This window comes from Lissotriton helveticus, chromosome 8 (assembly GCF_964261635.1).
Source record: "Lissotriton helveticus chromosome 8, aLisHel1.1, whole genome shotgun sequence".
Taxonomy (NCBI): Eukaryota; Metazoa; Chordata; class Amphibia; order Caudata; family Salamandridae; genus Lissotriton; species Lissotriton helveticus.
This window is the reverse complement of record NC_136069.1, coordinates 971,666,382-971,687,697: the sequence shown is the minus strand read 5'-3', so window position 1 is coordinate 971,687,697 and position 21,316 is coordinate 971,666,382. Positions and strand designations below refer to the sequence as shown.

General features: G+C 39.9%; 1 protein-coding gene across 1 annotated transcript in view; it reads left to right on the top strand.

Annotated features, from left to right (window-relative positions):
- The window catches only part of LOC144771837 (zona pellucida-like domain-containing protein 1), a 558,912-nt gene that overhangs the window by 314,487 nt on the left and 223,109 nt on the right, over positions 1 to 21,316 (top strand). The window contains exon 6 of the mRNA XM_078656105.1: positions 3,532 to 3,629. Within this exon, the coding sequence (XP_078512231.1) occupies positions 3,532 to 3,629 (98 nt within the window). The remainder of the gene's footprint in view (positions 1 to 3,531; positions 3,630 to 21,316) is intronic.

Here is a 21,316-nt window from a genome sequence, read left to right as displayed (position 1 = left end):
CAACCATGGTTAGCTGTGGCTCTGAACAGCAAGCCTTACACAACTCAACAAGTGTAAAGCATTTAAACAGCACCAATACAATTGAAAAAGAAACAAGACACTTAAAAAATAGATATGGATTTTATAAGGTACAGTAAATATGCACTCAACAGTGAACAAACATTTGCAAATTCAAAAAATTTAATATTTAGAAACTTTTTTAGCAGAAACTTTGGCAAGTTGTATTGCAGTCATTTAGAGTTACTTTTGATGAATGATCAGCTCTGACATGAAGCCAGTCAGGGGGACCAGATAGGACCTAAGAGACTGTTACCTCAACAGGTAAAGTAGTCTTTGGTCAGTTCCAGGCAAGTTAATCCTATCCCATAGAAGTGATCCTGCTTAAAGGGATACAAGACGCTGCAGATGCTCAAGGATGCTGTGGATGCAATGAGGTCGATGGGGGTTTCCCTGAGGCTGCTGCTTCTCAGTCCACAGAAGGGGTGAGGAGGTCCTAGCCACATGCCAATGTCCCTCAAAGCCATCTTGGTTTTGGCAGAATTCCAATCGCCACTGGACTACCTGTCGCCTGTATCACAATTACAGCCAAATCCTTACCTGGATTATAAGTCATGTTCTGGGTGATTAAGCTGTACTCCAACAACTCTCTTGGTTCCAGCAGACTTAGGTGCAACTTAGAGCATTGGGTCCTGGCCTCTGGTATTGCAAGTTAAAGAGGAGTGGTGGTTTAAAGATTTAGGCTTTCAACTTGCCCCGGTAGGCGTCTTCAGCTGTTGTGACTCTGTGTTGCGAACAGGAGTTCAGCCAACTGACTCCTGAAGATTCTTGCCTCACCTGGGTTCTGGAAATGACTGCTCCACGAGCAAGATCCAGACCCTCTCCTTTGCTAGCCTCCAGGTTCAGCAGGTGTATTAATGCTGTTTAGCCTCTATTTTTGGGATCCATAGTGCCCCAGGCAGTCGTTCTATGGTTCTATGGTTCTTCTTCTAGTCTAGATGAGATCTGAGATGTCAGGGGGTGCCAATTTTCTGCTTAGAAAGTGCCCTCAAGATAGATGTGGTCAGTACCCAATGGCCACTAGTTTCCCTCCCTCCTAATGAACAAGTCCTGAGAAGTCTGCATCCGGCTATACCAGAATGCACATTCTGCCCACTCCCAACATGGCTGAACCCCTCTTTTGGTGTCCTGAGCTTCCTTGCACAACCCAGAGGAGTGGTTACCAAGGGGGCTTCATGCTCCTAAAAAACAAGTTTTGCAACGGGATTCCCCTTTCTTTTTCCTAGTGCCAGCCTGTATACTTTGACAATGGAGCAGTCCTTCTCACACAGTGTTACCCATTTGCCCTTCAAAGTCAGCTTCTTCTTTGAAGTTCGCTTTTTGCCCCAACACCTGTGTGGCTTCTTGCATGGAGGGAGGTAGCACATTTCTCCAGTGCAGGGTTCTATTTTCTCCTTTCCTGGGAGTCATTAGCACAACTCTCTCAGAGGGCCGAAAGCTGTCTCAGGGACAGGATCTTGGGGCAAACATAAGAGCAAATGAGACTAAAAGCAACAAAGTGGCAACGTTGTAACAATTGCACACCACAATCTCTTACATTATTATCGACTAAAGAATCTAGTCGGAATTAATGTAAGAATTTGTTTGATACATTGGAGTATCAACTTTGGTTGCACCGTTGAGGAGTTAGCACAGCTGAGGGGTCAACATGTACCATTTTAGTCGCCGGGGGGGAACAAGACTTTCCCCAGTAAAAAGTACAGTTGCACATTTTTACTGTCAGGACAAGTAAAATACATGTTCCATGTTTCAAATATGCTAAACTGTGCCTTAGGGCTCTGTGGGCCTGCCATAAGGGTGAGTTACACATATTGCAGAAGAGCACTACGCTTTGCCATTGCTTTAAATGCCAAAGTAGGGTTAGCAGTTTAAAACTGCTTTTCCAGTCTGCAACAATGGACTGGGAGATAGTTTACACTCAGGGTGGCACAACTGGTGCTGCAATCACTGTTGTGACCCTCTAACTTACATGCCCCGGGTACAATGCACTGGGGGCTTACAAGTAAGTTAGCTTATCCCAATCTGGTATAAAACGATTCATGATACATGTTTTATGGTTATTGCACTGGCACTGAAGACTGGTTAGTAGGCCTCACTGCACTCTCAGAGTCATAAAACCAGCAGCATGAGTCCAAGAACTTGTGGGTGAACATACAAAAAGGGGCCTTTTCTTAAAGAAACGCAGTGCAAGCCACTATGTTGCATTGCATGTCTTTACAAACTCACACAAGGTGGCACAAATAGTCCCTTGTTCGACGTAGTACATCCCATTTAAGCACTAGCGTTACCTTGCAATGACTTGCGTCACACAGAGTAATGCATGTCCTTAGTCAATCTGGGCCTGATTACTTTCATGAAGCTGTAGTTACACCTGTTGTTAATAAAGGTCTCATTCAAGTATGATACAATTGCTTCAAATGGCCTGCACCAAGCTAAGCAGGAGTGGGTTGAATATATAACTTTGCAATTTAATGATTTGCACTTGTTTTTCATATGTTTAATTAAGTACCATAGCCGCTTCAAACTAATTAATTAATGAGTAAAAAATACAGATTACAATACATTTCTTGATTTTTTTATCAAAGTAAGTGATTGCACCCTGCTATATATAGGAACTTTTGTTCACTGGTAAGTACAAGGGTATTTAGATAATTCAGTTTGGCTGTTTTATTTTCGGTTAGTGAAAGTGTATGCATGAAAGTGTGTTTTTTAAGCACAGTGGTAAGAAAGGAGGATAAGTGCTTTTCCTGAATACTTTGTATCAGTAGCCAGGTAATGGACTTTTTTTCTGACAAGCTGAATAGTATTCCTCTCAAAATGGTGCGACATCAGTCCTCCAATATGGGATGAAAAATGTGTTCGAAAATTTGCAATTCCGCAAGTAGTTAAAACAGGTCAGATACAAGTGGCTGAGGGGGGTATGGCTTCATCCAAGAACTTGGCATATATATACACCAGCTACTCCAATGGCTTGTGCTTATTTACTGAAGGATACATAAATATACCAAAGCTGGTAGCGTGGAATCAACAATGCAATTTACAATACATTTCTTGAGAGTTATGGAAATAGATGATGAAACCCTTTTTATCCATATGGGCTATCAGACATTGGGAAGTGAAGTGCCTAACAAGTTCTATTCTTCTGGAACTATTTTTGTAGGTGTATGTGTGCATGTTCAAGGGAAAACTGCAGCCACTCAAAGTGAAAGAATCCAATGGCTGCAGTGGACTGGTATGTTGATCTATACCATCTGCTGGTGCGGGGGTGCATAATTTGTGTTACATGTCAACAGACTAAGGGTTAAAGAGTGTTGGTTCGGATCCCCTATAAAGTATGTATATTTATATGATATCTTTTGGAAAACATGAGGCTGGCAGGACAGCTAATGCTGTCTTTAGGCCTGAGCAAAATGGTTACTAAAGAATACATTAAATGTACATTTTTAATGACGGAATCATTCACTTTTTTTGTAGGATTCCAACTACTCAAGGATTCTTTCAGTGCCTCAAACAGGAATCTACCTGAAAACAAGAGTTTTTGTTGAAGTGAAGGCCACAAATCTCACAAATAAGTATGTTATATGATGGGGTAATTAATATATTTGTGAATTTAATATAGATGTGTCATACAACAAGCAACATGCATATCACTATCAGTATTATTCTTCCATTATGACAAATCAGAAATGCATCTTAATGTGGGAACTGTGTAATGGACTGTCAGGCCAGAAATGTAGAGTATCTTTACCAAAGCAAATGTAGTACTGAATTCTGCCTGTCTACCTGTCTTTGTGTTTTACACATATGTTCTGTGTCTTTTTATAGAAGCTAAATGTATGCAATTTGTACATGACTCATAAGGCTGCCTGGCTTCGCTTTCTAACAGCAGCATCAGGGGAGGAGGGGCGGGGGGGAGATATTCATGTTTTATTAGCTTAACATTTCTCTAAGTAAGGGTCAAACCTAAGTGCTAAAAATGTTTATTTCTAATTTAAACAAATAATAAAATAATTCAATTACGTTTTAAAAAAAAACTTCTGTATCAATCATTGTACAATATAAGAAATAATAATTGTAAGTTAAAAAGCAAGAAAAAACATGCATTTTTTATATAAACATTTTGTTTATATAATAACAATTATAATAAATATTTGCTATCCTTGAGTAATGAAGTTAAGCTGCACATTTAGAGTTCCACGTAAAAACATTTCACAAAACACAAACTAAAAGCTTGTCAAAGTAGCCAGACTGAAAATCTTTGGGGGTGCGTTTTAGGAATCTGGTGTGTGAGTCTTAGCTAAACTATTTCTTCTCATTGGCGCTTATTGGAAGAGAGGTATTATTGCTGGGTCAAATCCAACCTAGCCAAATCTTTGCTTACTTTTGGAGCTATCCCTCTGGCAAAGCGCAAAATCCCATTCCCAAGAACTCGCAACAGTTTGTTTGACAATAACATTTATGAGGCAGTATGTATCCAGTGAATACCTTTGAACCACTGTGAATGCAACTATGCAGTAATGCAAGTGACACAACATGTCAATATCTGTATTTTCACACTCAAAGAGCTGGGATACCTTTTTCTTAAAGGGACATGACCCGCAACACCAAAATAAAGTGTTCTATTGTTTATGCGACATCACAGTAGGGGTCAAGATGATTTTCTGCTCCCTCTGAGTCCCACAGCTACCACTCACAAAGCGGAACCTATTCTTCATAGACAGTTTTTGTGTTGTCGATGTTTAATTGCGGACAAAAACTTGATACATTTTCAATGCAATTTGATAGAAGGAATATCACACTCCAATGATACATTGGTACATTTCTGTTAAAAATAGATTCCTGTAACCCACGAAAAGTTAGAAAGATGTATTTCTTACTTAGTAGTAATCAATAGAGGCAGCTCTGAGCGCACATCAATGGCTCAGCAAAGCTCAAACTGTCCTCTGCTGTTGCTCTGTTGCACTCATGGAATGCTGCTCAATTATTCTCACAAAGAAGGATACAGCTGAGCTCAACGTTCTCACCTGAATAGACCACTCTTTCAGTCTAGAAATATATCTCAAAATCTTTTTATTTATTCCAAGTTTTAATTTTTCGGATTTTTATCTCTTAATTTAAAAACGTCCACAATAAGTATACAAAAAAATTAAATAAATCTACCTATTTACACTGGTTGTGATTTGGATGAAAAAATCAAAAACGAGGATGAATTGTGAATATATACACAGGGGTGTCAGGGAGGATGTGCACACAATGCAATAACACACTGTTAGTTCAACATACATTCAACAAGTTCATTTCTCAAATTTACAAACATACATGAATCATTCATAACAGTGAGTGTTGGGAAGGGAGGAGGGTGGTGTGAAAAAAGCAAAGAAATGAGAAGTAAAATCCCTGAATCAAACTTATTTCCTTGGTACAGGGTTTTAGAACAAAGATAGTTGTTTATTCCTATGATCACCCAAAAAGGTGATTAGGCCATCTTCTACTTGTTTTCTTTTCAATTATTTACAACAATGATTGGCCTAATGGTATTGGGAAAAGACTTCTAAGAGACACAAAACACAATGTTACACCACATAAAAAACAAAAGGGTCAAACAATAAGGTCGACGCGTTTCGAATCCCTTGAATTCGTGGGATTCTCTTCAGGACCATAACAGATAAAATCTGTGAGGCTTTCCCGGTCTCTTTTAGGAGGTTGAAATATAGTAGGTATGTAGTAGATCCTATAAATCGATGTAGTGTCCAGGCTCGTTTGACACGTGCAATCTTTCCTCGTTTCGTATTATCGTTTTCTTTTCTGATCTTAATCTCCCCGTTTGGCGTCTGTCTATGATCCGCGACAGAGACAGACGCCGAACGGGGAGATTAAGATCAGAAAATAAAACGATAATACGAAAGGGGGAAAGATTGCACGTGTCAAACGAGCCTGGACACTACATCGATTTATAGGATCTACTACATACCTACTATATTTCAACCTCATAAAAGAGACCGGGAAAGCCTCACAGATTTTATCTGTTATGGTCCTGAAGAGAATCCCACGAATTCAAGGGATTCGAAACGCGTCGACCTTATTGTTTGACCCTTTTGTTTTTTATGTGGTGTAACATTGTGTTTTGTGTCTCTTAGAAGTCTCTTCCCAATACCATTAGGCCAATCATTGTTGTAAATAATTGAAAAGAAAACAAGTAGAAGATGGCCTAATCACCTTTTTGGGTGATCATAAAAATAAACAACTATCTTTGTTCTAAAACCCTGTACCAAGGAAATAAGTTTGATTCAGGGATTTTACTTCTCATTTCTTTGCTTTTTTCACACCACCCTCCTCCCTTCCCAACACTCACTGTTATGAATGATTCATGTATGTTTGTAAATTTGAGAAATGAACTTGTTGAATGTATGTTGAACTAACAGCGTGTTATTGCATTGTGTGCACATCCTCCCTGACACCCCTGTGTATATATTCACAATTCATCCTCGTTTTGGATTTTTTCATCCAAATCACAACCAGTGTAAATAGGTATATTTATTTAATTTTTTTGTATACTTATTGTGGACGTTTTTCAAATAAGAGATAAAAATCCGAAAAATTAAAACTTTGAATAAATAAAAAGATTTTGAGATATATTTCTAGACTGAAAGAGTGGTCTATTCAGGTGAGAACGTTGAGCTCAGCTGTATCCTTCTTTGTGAGAATAATTGAGCAGTATTGGCAATTGTTTTGTTACTTCTAATCGTGGCGTAGCCTTACTGCGCTAAAGCCAAACCCTTCTTTGTTCAATAGTACTCATGGAATGCTGGCATCAACATTCCATGAAAGCACCTGTGCCACGAGCAACACCTTGCAGTTCCGCCATGAGCAGGGAATGTTACGTTGCAACACGCCTCCCATTTTTCCAACTCATTATAAGAAAATACCATAAACATAAACATAGGAGTAATCCGCAAACATACATAAAAACCAGAAACCAGAAAAAAATGGAAAATAACATCTAACAATATAGATAAATACAATGTAAGCTCCCAAAGGGGTAGCTAATGAACTCAATATAGACAATGAAAAGCTTTCATAAATAATTTTGAAAAGTGAAACAGTCCAGATTCAAAAGAGAACAACATCTTAGAATCTTACAAACACTTTTTCCTGAGGAAATAATTTCAGTGGTCTCTTCTCCCTCGAGGTTCATCATGTGCACTTTCAGGCTCCAAGGAAATCCATCCTGACTCTTTCCTATACATTCTGTGGACACTCAGGGATGACCATAGGTACAATTCAACCCTTTGTCATTGTTCATCCAATTCACGCACTGCCCAACCCAATCCTCTACATCCCTATCCATACATGGCCACTAGACAATATTTCTCAATCTTTTTTTGTCAAGGTCATGCCTAAATGCCACTTGTGACTAATATTGAAAAGTCTGTCTCTAATTTCCCTTGGAGGAATCAACTGGTCAGTCAGGAACAATAACCTTGATTCATTAGATAACTCAGATTAAACCTTGCTATATATGCTTTAAGTTCAATAGAAAGATTTCCTTCTCTTGGCCACTCTTTATTTACATACGCAACAAATTTCCCCAACACCAAATCCTGGTCGAGTGCACCCTTGCATTCCTCCTCACTGACATACTTGTTATCTAACCAAAACACTCTGGCCCCTAAACACTCAGTATCTTGTCGGTAATCAACCTCCTCATTTTTGACTTCCCCTGACACTGGCATACTGAACAAGAAGTCAGCTTTCTTATTACTCCCACCAGGTATATAGTCTACAGAGAAATCATATCCCAGCAACTTCATACTTAGCCTCACAAGTCTAGCTGTGGTGTTGGTAGAATTGACATTGCTCCCACTCAAATTGGATATCAGAGGTTTGTGGTCTGAACTCAATGTAAACCTTGTACTCCAAATATAGGCTCTAAAATGTTCCACTGCCCAGACACATGCAAGTATCTTATGCTCAATGACAGAATACTGTCTTTCCATTGGTCTAATGGTACGAGAGGTAAAAGCAATGGTGTGCTCATGCCCCCCTCTGCCTTGGGATAGTACATGTCCCAATCCCACACCACTTGCATCAACTGTCACTGTTGGACATTCACCGGGTGTGTATGAACTGAGCAGAAATGTATTCGACAACATTTCCTTAATCTTTTTAAAAGCCAGCTCTTGTGCTTCACTCCACACAAACCTAATGTTCTTCTTCAACAAAACAAGAAGCGGTTCAGCTTTTGTTGCAAAATTATGTATGAATTTCTCTTAAAATTCACACATACTTAAAAAAGCTTTAAGTTGTTTCTTGTCACTTGGAACCTACACTTCCTCAATGGCCCTCAATAACCCTGGACGTGGACCAATGCCCTTACCTGAAACGTAGCCCAAATACTCTATCTCATGTATGCCAAAACTAAATTTGTCTCTCCGGAGTTGCAACCCTTTCTCTTCCAAAGGAGACAAAACTACATTCAACCTAGCTATATACACCTCATGATCTTTGCCATACAACAAAATGTCATCTGAAAGACAAGCACTCCAGTCCTTTCAGTCCTTTCACTATCTCACACACAACCCTTTGAAACACTGCAGTAGTGGATGCAAGTTCAAATGTCATCCTACAAAACTGGTAAACACCACTTAGTGTGACAAAAGCTGTAAGATGTCTAGATTCTTTCACTGACTCCACTTAGTGATATGCAAAGTATACGTCTAGTGTGGAAAATACATTCACTCCTACCAGACCACGTCATCTCTTCAATTATAGGTAAAGGATACCTATCCACCCAAATGGCTTGATGTAATCTTCTGAGGTAGATGCTCATCCTCAGCTGATTGTTATTTCGTGAGCAATTACTATGCGTGGCAGCCACAAGGAGGACTCTGTAGGGTCGATCAGCCACTCTTTGTACATACACACTTAACAGCACACCTCCCTCAACTTGTGCTTCACAGGAATGCTCCCTTCCTTCATTCTGATAACATGTTTGAAATCTTTCAACAGTCATAATTTGTCGATAAAAAAAGTATTTGTGCTTTTCCAAACACAACTGAATGTTATCGATTCTCCTTTGTAGATTTAAATTAAGTTATGGTTAAAACCTGGCAGGTGAACCCTGGATGAAGAATAATTCCCAAACAAGCCTGATGGTGCAAACCTAGAATGTCTGGTCCAAAGTGTGAAATATAAATCTTCCCTTGCACCTCTTGACCTTTGAAGTGTATGATACTTTAAAAAAAACTATTTTAATACCATTATACACCTGAAGAATGCCATCAGGTGGTAACAATACATCCTTAAAACTGTCCTTGCTAAGGATATGTTTGGACATAATGGTGATTTTGGATCCAGAACCTGTTAGCAAAGGTACCGCTACAACACCAATTTTGAATTCTTCCACAGGGTCATCAGATTTGGGCACATCGTCCTCATGCACCCTCACACACAATTGGTTGTTGTTCATAACACTGGACATTTTCTAATCACCTCCATTACACTTAAATTTGTCCACACAATCTTTGGAATTGGAAATAATATGTTTTTGTATTGTTACACATAACAGTAAACTGTTCATATCTTCAGCTACTTTTTGGTCCACACTACGTTTCTTAGTATTCATAGGACAAACCATCACAGAATAATCAATGGCCGCACACTTAATACCTTCTTTACCAACTGCAGGACATTGTTTGAAAGAAGCTATGTGAAATTTAGATCTACACAAATAGCAATTACTGCCAGAATTGGATTTTTTCATTTGTCTCCCGGTTTTGCTTCCCTTAATGAGCAAAACCATGCCATCCGTCTTGTTGATTGCTCTGGCAGATTCTTTTGAATCCTGAATACTATTTGCTGCATCTATAGTTTCATCCAATGATGTTTTTTTGAAAATAGGAAGTCTTTTTTGTATCTTTTTGTTGTGACATTAAGTAGCTAATCAGTCACTGAGTAACTGGTCTGTAAAGTTTCCAAATTCACATTTGAACACATACTTAGGCTACATACATCTCGATAGATTCTGAAAATGTATCCTCTCTTGAAAAATAAATGCTTCTTCTTACAAGCAAGTTTGAAGGATTTAACGAATGTGTAGTGAAGAAGGTTCAATCAGGAAGGTGGTATTTCAGGATGATTTATTCATAAAGATAACAGGTAGTAAAGTACAAGACATCAGGGGCCAGATGTAGGAGCCATTTACCGACCGGTAACGGCCGATTTCGGCCGTTACCGACCGGTAAATGGGTTTTCGGTACGTAGGGGCACTTTTTTACAGAATCGGTAAATTTACTGATTCGGTAAATTTACCGATTCTGTAAAATACCGAATCGGTAGGTGGGACTCTTCAGAGTCCCTACAAATTCGGTATTTTACCACCCAATCCAATTGGGTGTTAAAATACCGAATTCAGGTGTGCATGCACATGTGTGCATGCACACCTATGACATGTGACAGACAGACTTGCCCTTAGGGCATGTCTGTGTGCCACATGGCGCACATGTCAATTTTTGGGGTGCCAGAGGGTGTCAAAGTGACACGCCCTGCACCCTTGCTAAAATCGGTATTTACCGATTCTGTAATTACAGAATCGGTATTTCCCATTGATTCCTATGGGCTTCACAGCCCATAGGAATCAATAGGAAATACCGATTCTGTAATTACAGAATCGGTAAATACCGAATATTACCGATTCGGTAATTCCACATCTGGAATTACCTACATCTCCCCCCCTCTATTTTACCACTTCTTAAATACCGATTCGGTAAAATTCGGTATTTAAGAAGTGGTAAAATAGATTTACCTACATCTAGCCCCAAGTAGTTAAGATGGTATATCAGAGCACCATCAGGAGCTGCCTGTCAGCTGCTCAGCCCATGACCAACTGTCTCACAGTCCCAACATTCCGAGGCATCTTCAGACTACAACATTACAATGTCAGAGCTCAGGCCCTGGCTGAGCAGGGCTGGTAAAACACCTTACAATAAATATGCAGGATACTACATATATCCCCTTTCCTTCTAACGAAAGAGCAGTTTAAAATATGACGAAGAGATAAAGAGAGTGAACAAAGAACAGATGGCAAGAAGGGACCACGGAGTGACAGAGAGAACGTCGAGGAAAAGTGTGTGAAAGGCAAAGCGAAAAGTCAGTAAGGAGAATACGAAAAAAGAGCAAAGAGCAAGAATATACAAGTGGGAAAGACCCAAACACTCTGACAATGAAACAAATACAGAAATACAGGGTGCCGAAAAGGTGAGAGAGCAGAGATAGGCGAAAGAAGCAGAGAGTGAATAAGGACGAAAGGGTAAGACGCATACTCACCAACAAAAGGTAGGAAGGAGAAGGAAGAGGAGGAGAAAGAGAGGTAAACAACCAGAGAACAGAGAAACAGGGATGCACCAAGGACTAACCCCCGAACTCACCCACTGGCCAGGCAGGCATGAAGGGAAGGAAGAGCAAGGCACAAGGCAAACCGGATACCAGCCTACTCACAGATGCAAAGAAGAGGGATGACTGATCTCCTCTGGAAAAAGGAAGAGAAAGAGAGAAAATAGGAACGAGGAAAGAAGAAGAAGAAGAAACAACAACAGGAGGGAAGGCTGGAGGCAAAGCAAAATGAAAGGCAATGTAAGTCCAGAGACCAAGGATGAAAATATGTAAGATATCATGAGGAAAAACTGAACATAATGGAGACAGAGAAGAAGAAAAGAAGTGCAATAGTGCAACTGATCCTCTCCCAATTTTCCAAAAAACAATTCAATCAATAATGAGATTAACATTGCGTTGTGAATATAGCAATAAAACTCAATGTAGAAAGACAAATACAGCCAATGGGACTAAGACCCATGACCGTCCTCTACTCCTATGCAAGAGTGTGAGGAGCAATATGAATGGGACTGTAACCCATATGTCGCCCAAGGAGGGTGACTGTAAAAATGTAAATGGGTAAAAGGCCCATAAAATTGTGCCCTGTGTAAGGGTACTATGTAAATGTAAAATGGGACTGAAACCCATACTACGGTGCCCTGTGTAAGGGTAAGAACCGTGTGTAACCTATGTAGGAGATTGTATATGGGCAAATGGGGCTGGTACCCTAAGAGAAGGGTGTGCATGTAATGTTTGAATACGTGAAAATAAACCGTAGTTCCTCCCTATGAGGGAAGTGAAAAGTGTGTTGTGTACACAAGTAAAATGCACAATGAGCTCCTGTAGAATAGTGACCAAAGTCTATGAATGCAAAAATAAACCGTGAGAAGCCCATATAGGGAATATGTACTACGTGAGAAATATGGTATTAAGACCCATAGCTATCCCCATGTAGGGAAGAAAAAGTATATGGAGAACACATGCGAAAGATTCCAAAAAGGTGTGTACCGTGGGTCAGGAATGTATGGGAATGTGGCAATGTAAACTAATGTGCGACAATATTTGACTGAACTAAGCAAAAAAATACAGGCAGTAGCTGTATGAAATGTACAAATAGCTAAAACATAAGTGAACTAGCATAATAATAGGTATAGATACTGAATCGGATTCACTTTACATTTGCTGACTGTAAAAGTTTAGGGTGCTCGCGTCACCGTAGCCTTGTGACACACACCAGTGTTTAAGAAAAGACACTTTGAAAATATAATCCAAAACGGACTATGACTAATGAGATTCTTATGCACAGACTGGAAAAAATCCAAAATTGAAGAAGAAACTGCTGATCACCATGAATGGGGCTGCAAGAACCAAGTTCATAATGTGCACTCGAAATTCACCCTACGTCCATGTAAGCAAAATGTTAGTGTTTCTGAAATGTTCCAGAGTTCCAGAGCAGATGTGCATTGCCCAATATAGAAAGAAAATCCAAAGTCAAACACTTACTTTTTTAACAGGATTCCCCCCAGGAGCAGCTGAAAGGCAAAACCTTTTTCTTGTATGCACCGGAGATTGTGTGCTTACTACGATCAAAGAATGGTGTCATGCATGCAACGTAGTACCGGGAGGCTCCCGGTGTGCAGAAGTTCCAAAGCGTCCTAGAGCAGCACAGAAAACTGCCTAGCAACTGGGATCACTCTGTAGGGAACATGCGAGAGAGAACTCAGAGGCATGACATCACCAAAGATAATAGAGGTGACTCGCCCTGCATCTAATCTGAGGGAAAATGCAAACGCATTTTTAAACTGTATAAAAAGACGGTTTAATAGCAACAGTTGAGGCAAAACAAAGTAGAAGAAGGGGAGACCGTCAAAATGTTTAAAAAAAACACTCTTCACTAAGTTTGTCTTCAGATAAAACGGCCCCAAACAACAGTTCGTAAACGGCGAGCGTGACAATGAAGGGAACATATATCTATGCTTCATGTCAGCCAAAAGTCAGTCATAAAACATCCCACGGTGACAGCCCAATTTGAAGTCGGCAGGCATGAAGGCAAAATGTAGAAGACATTCTCTTCATGAGAAAAACAAAATGACTTGTGAAAATCTTGTCAGATACCTCACTGATGATATTTCTGCATGTGTAAAACAGCTGCGCATATTCACGAAGCGCGACACTGTAGTTGAACTCTCTGAGGCAAAATAGGTGTAGAATTGAGGTAACAGCCAGCAGTAAACTTTAATGTAGCCGGGATGCCTTGCGCTGTGCCACTTGGTGAAGAAGTTTGTAGGAAGAAACAAAAACGTAATTCCCATCCATGTAGTACAGCCGCATTGTGAAGGACTTGATGACAGGATCACTAGTAGAAGGAATCAAAGTCCAATTAACATAGTGTAGATGTGCACAAGGTCACACAGCGTAGGCAGAAGATTTACTCCAGTACTTGCCACGTTGCAGTAGTAAGCAAAAGGGTCGTAGTGTGTGTGCCAGAGAATACACCAGCATGATAGAGAAGAATGTTCTGGACGCCTGAGCTAGGGCTGGCCGATGGTGAGGCCACTGGTGGGGCTTAAAGGCATACAGCCTGATTCATCAAGCCGAATTGCGCTCGCAAAGGGCCAGATTCTGAGAATCTGGCCCATTGCGAGCGCAATTTTTGCATTTGGGATTCATCATCCCAAATGCAAAAATCGGTAATTGCTAATTCGCTAAATTGCGAGGAATTACATATAAGGAATCTCTATTTGAGATTCCTTAAATGCAATTCATCAACCATTTTTAAATTGCTAATTCGCAATTTCGGGCCGCTATTTACCGAGAGGTCAGACCTCTCGGTAAATAGCAAAAACTTAGAAAAATGCTTTTAAAAGCATTTTTCTAAGTTGCATGTTGCACACACACATGTCCTTTGGACATGTGTGTGCGCAACACCAGTTTCAATTTGCATTTAAGGGGTGCTACAGGGTGTCCTTTGGACACCCCTGGCACCCTTTAAATAACTATCTTATTTGCGAGTAGCAAATTGCTAATCGCAAATAAGGAATACTCCCCATTCATTCCTGAATGAATGGGGAGTTATTCCTTATTTGCGATTAGCAATTTGCTACTCGCAAATAAGGAATGTGTAGGAATCGCTATTTATTTAGCAATTCCTACATGAATACCGTTTTGCGAGTCCTTAATAGCGATTCGCTATGAATCGCTATTAGGGGCTCGCAAAACGGCCCGTTGATGAATAAGGATGATAGTGCTTAGTGCTTACTTGTTCCTTGTTGTCTTCTTTTCTTTTCTTTGTAGTAGTTTTTTCTTCCATGTAGTCATCTTTGAAGTTCTGTGTCAAATACGTCTGTTCCTTGTTCGTAGACATTTCCATCTTGTGGATACCTCCTCTTCCAAAAATTGTGATAGTTGCCACTGTAGTTACTGTAAATGTTGCCATCTCTAGGTCCTCTTGTTTGTCAGGTACCAAAGATCTGCTTGTAGTTGGAAGGTTTGTCACCTCGTCGCCAAAATATGTAGTCAAGAAGGCCCACTCAGGACGGTAGTATTTCAAGATGATTTATTCATAAAGATAACAGGTAGTAAAGTACAAGGCATCAGGTAGTTAAGATAGTATATCAGAGCCCCACCAGGAGCTGCCTGTCAGGCCATGACCAACTGTCTCCCAGTCCCAACATTCCGAGGCATCTTCAGACTCCAACATTCCAATGAGTTAGAGCTCAGGCACTGGCTGAGCTGGGCTGGTAAAACACCTTACAATAAATATGCTGGATACTACCGAATGTTTTTCCAACCACTGCCTCCTCAAACTCATCCAGTTCATCATCTGCCTCCGGCCCATACACCGGAAGATAAGCAAAAATCTCCTGACCTTCAAATCCTAGAGTTCAAATACCCACTTTTTCCTATCCGGTTTGAACATGAAACCATCAATGGCTCCAAGAAAAGAATAGAAAGCTAAAAATTCTTCCTAGGCAATGGTTGGTTCTGCAAGAGACTTTAAGAATGGTGTAGGAGGATTAATGGCTTGCATGTTCAACACAATAGAGTCGCAACATGCAGTAAAAATAAAGAGTCACTTCTTCAATGGACCAGCATGACTTTATATATACGCAACTCATCAAACTTTAGAAGGAAAAGAAGAAAAAAACCAATTTCAAGGCAATTTTATTTTTTTTGCTTCACTTTATTTAGGACATATCAGGCAAAGTAGGATGGCCACCGTTGTTCAATTAGTAAATGTCTGACCTTGTTGTGACACATCAGGCAATCTATGATGGCCACCGTACTTCAATAACAAATGCCTGGCCTTGTGGTAGGACACATCAGGCAAAGGGAAAGGGCTGCTGTTGATCAGTCAGTAAATGTCTGACCTTGTTGTGATATGTCAGGCAATCCAAGATGGCCACCATACATAAATAACAAATGCCTGACCTAGTTGTAGGCAATGCCAGGCCAAGTCTGCCGTACTCCGATCATCTGCTTCTGCGCACCAAACAATACGCCCTGAAAACAATGCAGTGCCACAATAGCATAGTGACATGGCACATCCCTCACTGGCAGATACTGCGCTAACAACAGCCTGCAATGCCAACTTGAAGGACTCCCACTCTGCAACACAAATTAACCGGCACACTCTGCACTGGTTGAATAGTTTCTCCTCATTGCCAGTGTTGAAAGGAGTATCGGGTGACCCAGGAAAAGTTAGAAAGATTCATTCCTTTATTTTTTTTATTGAGAAAAAAAGACAGGCATGGGGAACATAACGGATTACATGTCCACCAGAGAATGAGAGCAAGTTAAAGCAAAAATAAATTCCCTTGGAAGCAGCAAAACAAATCAGCATCCAAGATATACATTTGTTGTCCACAATACATAATAGAGGGGAGCAGCATGGCGAAAAGGAGAGAACTAACATAACTAAATGTCAATGTCCTGGGCAGCCACTTCATGCGCCCTCCAGAACTGGACTGGATCCCAAATTCGGCTCAACTTCCTCCTCTGTGGATCTACCAATGTCATTTCAAGCATACTAATATTCAGAAATTCCTGTCACCCATTCCAAGTCCGCAGGCACTCGCTAGAGAGCATGGAGTGTGCCATCACCAGTCTGGCCAGAGCGCTTGAAAAGAAGTATAAGCCTGCTAAATGTGGTGGGATAACAGGTGCATGTCTCAACATGATCAGTTTTGAGTTGATTGCGACTAGAAAGTTTGATATACTATACGTCTTGCCAAATTTAAATTCCCAAAATAAGTGCAAAGTAGGAGAGTGCGTGAAGACGTGGACTGCATTGTCCCTCTCAAGCCCACAGTCACGACAAAAATCCTACACCCAAGCATCATAATAAAGAGGCGATGAGAAGTTTAATACGGGTCATTAATGCATTTAAAATGATGCACCTCAACAAGCGGCTCATGAAAAACTGTCTGCACCAAGAAATTGCTGAGCCACAAGTAGACAGCCATTATTCCTGTCTTGAGGAGCTGACTCCATTTATTCGCTTTTTGCTAGAATGGGGCTGCTGAGTGGTCCTGAGAGAAAAAATAAATTAGCTTATAAACCAGCCCAATATTTCTCTTTGTTGGAGCTTTCAAATAAAGTGCTAATAAAAGATTATCAACATCTAATCTCGTCTTCCTTAAGACTAGAAATTAAGTGTTTTTATTGCATATACCTATAAAAACAAGAATAAGGACATGAAAACTGCTGCTGCAAGTTCTCAAAAGAATGAAGAACATCGCCCTTAAACAGTCGACGCATGATAAAAAGTTTAGCCCTCTCCAAATTCTCTTGAAAGCTATTGTGAACACAGAGGGATAAATTGGGGTAAATTGGGGTTATATTGAAGGTATGTAAGATGGTCAAAGCGATGTAATGTTGGAAAATAGACGCTTAAGGGATCTACAAATGAGATGGAAAACCTTTAGAGATTTAAATCAAGTTCCCTTGAGATAGTGTATCCACAATGCCAATGCCAGAAACAACTGGTTCACCCAATAATAATAAATCAGTAAACCATCATCACCAACAAGCTTTATTTCGACAATACATGTAATAAATGTCACAAATAAATTTCTGCATGACATAAAACCACAGCAAGAATAAAAGAATACATTTGTATATAAAAAACTGTTAAAAGCAGCAACATAGGCAGTCATAAAAAATGCATTAGTCAAGAGGCAACAGAAAATGAAGTATAGATTAGTACCTTTATACTCTAACACAAGAACAATTAACGTTCAGTGGGATCTCTTTGAATATAAATTGATAGCTTTTTACACCTTATGGTCCACATCCAAACTAAAAACTTAGAAACTGCGCATGCAAGGAGTGCCTGTGGGTCAGTTGTTAATCCTTAATGCAGTGGCACTGCCTCCTGACTTAAGGGTTTCAAGCATATCTTGCGAGGGCTGGCGTATGCGGGACAAACAAACAAAACATGGGGAATGGTTTCACTAACAAAGCAGAAGGGACAACAATAATTATAATTTATGATCTCTTTTTTAGTGAATGAGTTTAAGGGTAGCGATCCAGTCCTGAATTGGAAGTAAAGTTTCCTCTCTGATGGTAGTGCTACGATATTGCAGTATTGTTCCAAGAGGGGGTTGAATATAAATTCTAGGAATATTCTAGTCAGGGATGAACCCTCAACCACTCAAAACTCTTCCAGTAGAACAAATGACCAATAGATCTCTTTTAGTTTTTCAACTGAAGGAATAGAAGCTCCCATAGAATTGTCCAAGAATGACTTCAGGCAAATGCCCATCAGTGTGTTTTTGATATAACAAACCCATGCACTCTTGGAACGGTCACTGTCTAAAACATCCTCTAGAGCTGTGGCATAATGGACCAGTTCAGGAGTAGACCAAAGCCTGCTAAAATAATAAAATACGGCGAAGTCGGGCTTTACTTGTCACCGATTTCCTTTCTAGATCTAGCAAATACAGTTTAATAGGAGTGCTTTGTGAAAGTCACCTAACACTCCTCAGGAACTTGTTCTGCTAGAGTGGATAAATTGGAGGAACCCCATAGTTCAAAGCTGTAAAAAACTGACCCCAAAATGTTAGCATCATAGATCTGTAGAACTGAGCTACTGGGCTTAGAGAAAGAGCAGTTGAATTGTTTCAATAGGACTCCAGAGATTAGGCTAAACGTCTGAGCCATAATTTCTATCTGTGGCCACATTACACAATCAGCACATTTCCTTCATTGCGAGCCATTCAGGTGTCAGATGTAATGTAGTTAGAGGAGAGAGGAGACAAACGTTTACTACTGGCAAAGGGTGGTGGCCTAGGTGAGGAGGACAATGAGGGTTGTCATTCAATCTCCTGGGTAGATGAACCCAAATTGTCTATTGCCTGGTACACTTGGAGACTGGTCGCTGGATGGCTATATATAAAACTAATATTTGATTTGAACAGATGGGAAGTCGTAGCGTCAGAATCCACTAAGTTATCAACTATGTCCCTTGCATCAACTGTTAGTTCAATGCTATTGAATTAAGAGCTATTGAGAAAGTGTCTTTGGGCAGCCAGTATGCCCTCTCTAATTACTGAATGACAACCCCTCACACCTCTTAGCCAATGAATATTTTTGTTAATAAGAAACTCTTCTCCCTCTTTGAGTAAATGAGTCCTCGAAAGCTTAGTCACATTTTTCAAAAATAGAGAATGACTACGTCCGCCTGGAAATTGCGAGTTCAAGAATTACTTGGAGGATAGTGTATAGTGATAGACAGGGGTTTGGGTGGGTACCCTACACATCCCTAAGAACATTCCAAGATGACCAGAGCTAGAAATAGATGGGGTACGGTTTTGAATGAGCCCACAAGAGGTGGTGAAACCCAACCTCCCCGTCCTTCTTGGTTTCTCTATCTGAGTAGTCTTGTGCATTTGGGCAAAGAAACGTAGATACGCTATAAACAATAGCTTTCAAGCCACCAATCTCCTCCCTACGTGCGTCGATGTGACAGCATAATGATGCTAATAAAGGCTTAGTAGAGAGGGAATCAGATGTGTGTTCAGTAGCTGACTTAACAGGTGAAGTGGGTTGTGGTGTCTCAGCAAGGAGAGAAAAATGATTACTGCAAGGGATTTCGAAAGTGGAGGGAGGGATACCAAGAGTCAAATTGCTCTGTTCAATAATGGTGGCTGCAGCGGGAAAAGGGGTCATTTGTAGTTCCAACCTGTCCTAATAGAAATCTAGCAATAGTGGCAGGTTTAACACCCTATTTATCTATTGGAGATTTGCCTGACTCTTGTGCATCACCAAGCTTCTTTTTGAGAATAGCTCCCTGGAGAGATAATAATTTAGAATTGGATTTATGTTTGTGATTAGCTTCACTTTTGCAGCACTATGGAAATCAGGGCCTATCAACTGTTCCACCTCTTCAATCAGATTTTTCATCAAGGGTATTAGTATTTGAATTAGTTTGGTGTTTGGGGTATTTGGCAGTGCCCTGAACCTGAGTCAGTTCTTTTCGCTCTTACACATTCCCCAAGTCAAACCGCCAGGGGATGGATAATTTGCACTCAAATTGAGCAACAATTACACAAAAGATCAATCAGTCATTACTGATAATAAATAAATAAACTAAATACCTCAAAGGAACATAGATGGATCATAAAATGTGCTAATAACATGACATAGTAAAATCACTATTGCCAAGCGAATGAAGAAACATAAAACTCAGACACAGAATAGATTAAATCAAGGCATGTTGCTTGAGTAAAAGTCACAAAACCTTTTTTATGAGCAGCAACAGGAATTGTGGCAGCTCACCCCTTCCTTAAGATGGTGCAAACAGCTTCTAAAGAACAGAAGACACTTTCCCCACAGTAGCAGGTAGTTGCAGGAGTAGAGCAAAATGCCCCCAGAAGCATGGAAAGAACAGCCGATGTTAGTAAACAAACGCCCTTGTACCAATGTTCCTCACCCCAAAACCAGACAAATATGTGAGAAAAAAGAGGCCAGATAGTAAAACCACAAAAGTCGTTGAAGGAAATGAATTTTACAGGGAGGCTTCCTACAACACCATATAAACCTCTGCCATGAAGCCTCAACCTTAGTAAGAAAAAGGCCACTGGAAGAAAGAGAGGAATGCAACTAAAAAGGTAGAGCTACTGCAGAAGGATGATTATTTTATTAAGATTTCAGCATCTAGTTAGGTCCAGGTGAACAGTTACATTTGGGAAAAACATTACCTCTATCAAATCAAATCACAATTTTGCTGGTTTCGGTTTTCGAATCAGCAAGATAAACCATAAAAGCAGAATATTACAATTATATATCAAATTAATATACAATTAGTTTTTATATAAAAAATGTAATCTATATACAAACACGTCATTTCAAGGTATTAAAACAATTAAAAGAGGTAAACTTAGAGCTAGCAGTATGCTTGCATGGAACAAAATTCATAGTTGTTTCCTGCATTTAATCGTACACTAAAAAAAGAGCTATGTATCTCACAAAACAGTCATTATCTAAAAACTGCAATGCAAGATAGGCTGGGTAACATTGCCTCAAGCCCCACACTTTCAATATAGGTTTGATCCACTTCCTCTGCAGATCCAAATAAAATGTACAAAACAGGATTACATGTATTGATGATTGCGGGAAAACTCGATCACAGGGGCATTTTGATAAGGTTTTAGACCAATGGTTTGTAGTCGGAAAACTAATCAAGCGATGAAATAGATCGAGTCTAAAACGTGTAAGGACAAATCTTTCATACCCACTTAATGTATTAATTAGGTATAGTTTAATGCCAATCGTAATTCTAATCATGTGGTTTGTTTGAACCGTTGAACGTGATGCCTCTGCGGCAAATCTATTTGCTTCCAGGTGGGTCATGCATAGTTTTTAAAAAACCTTTCTAGAGATAGAA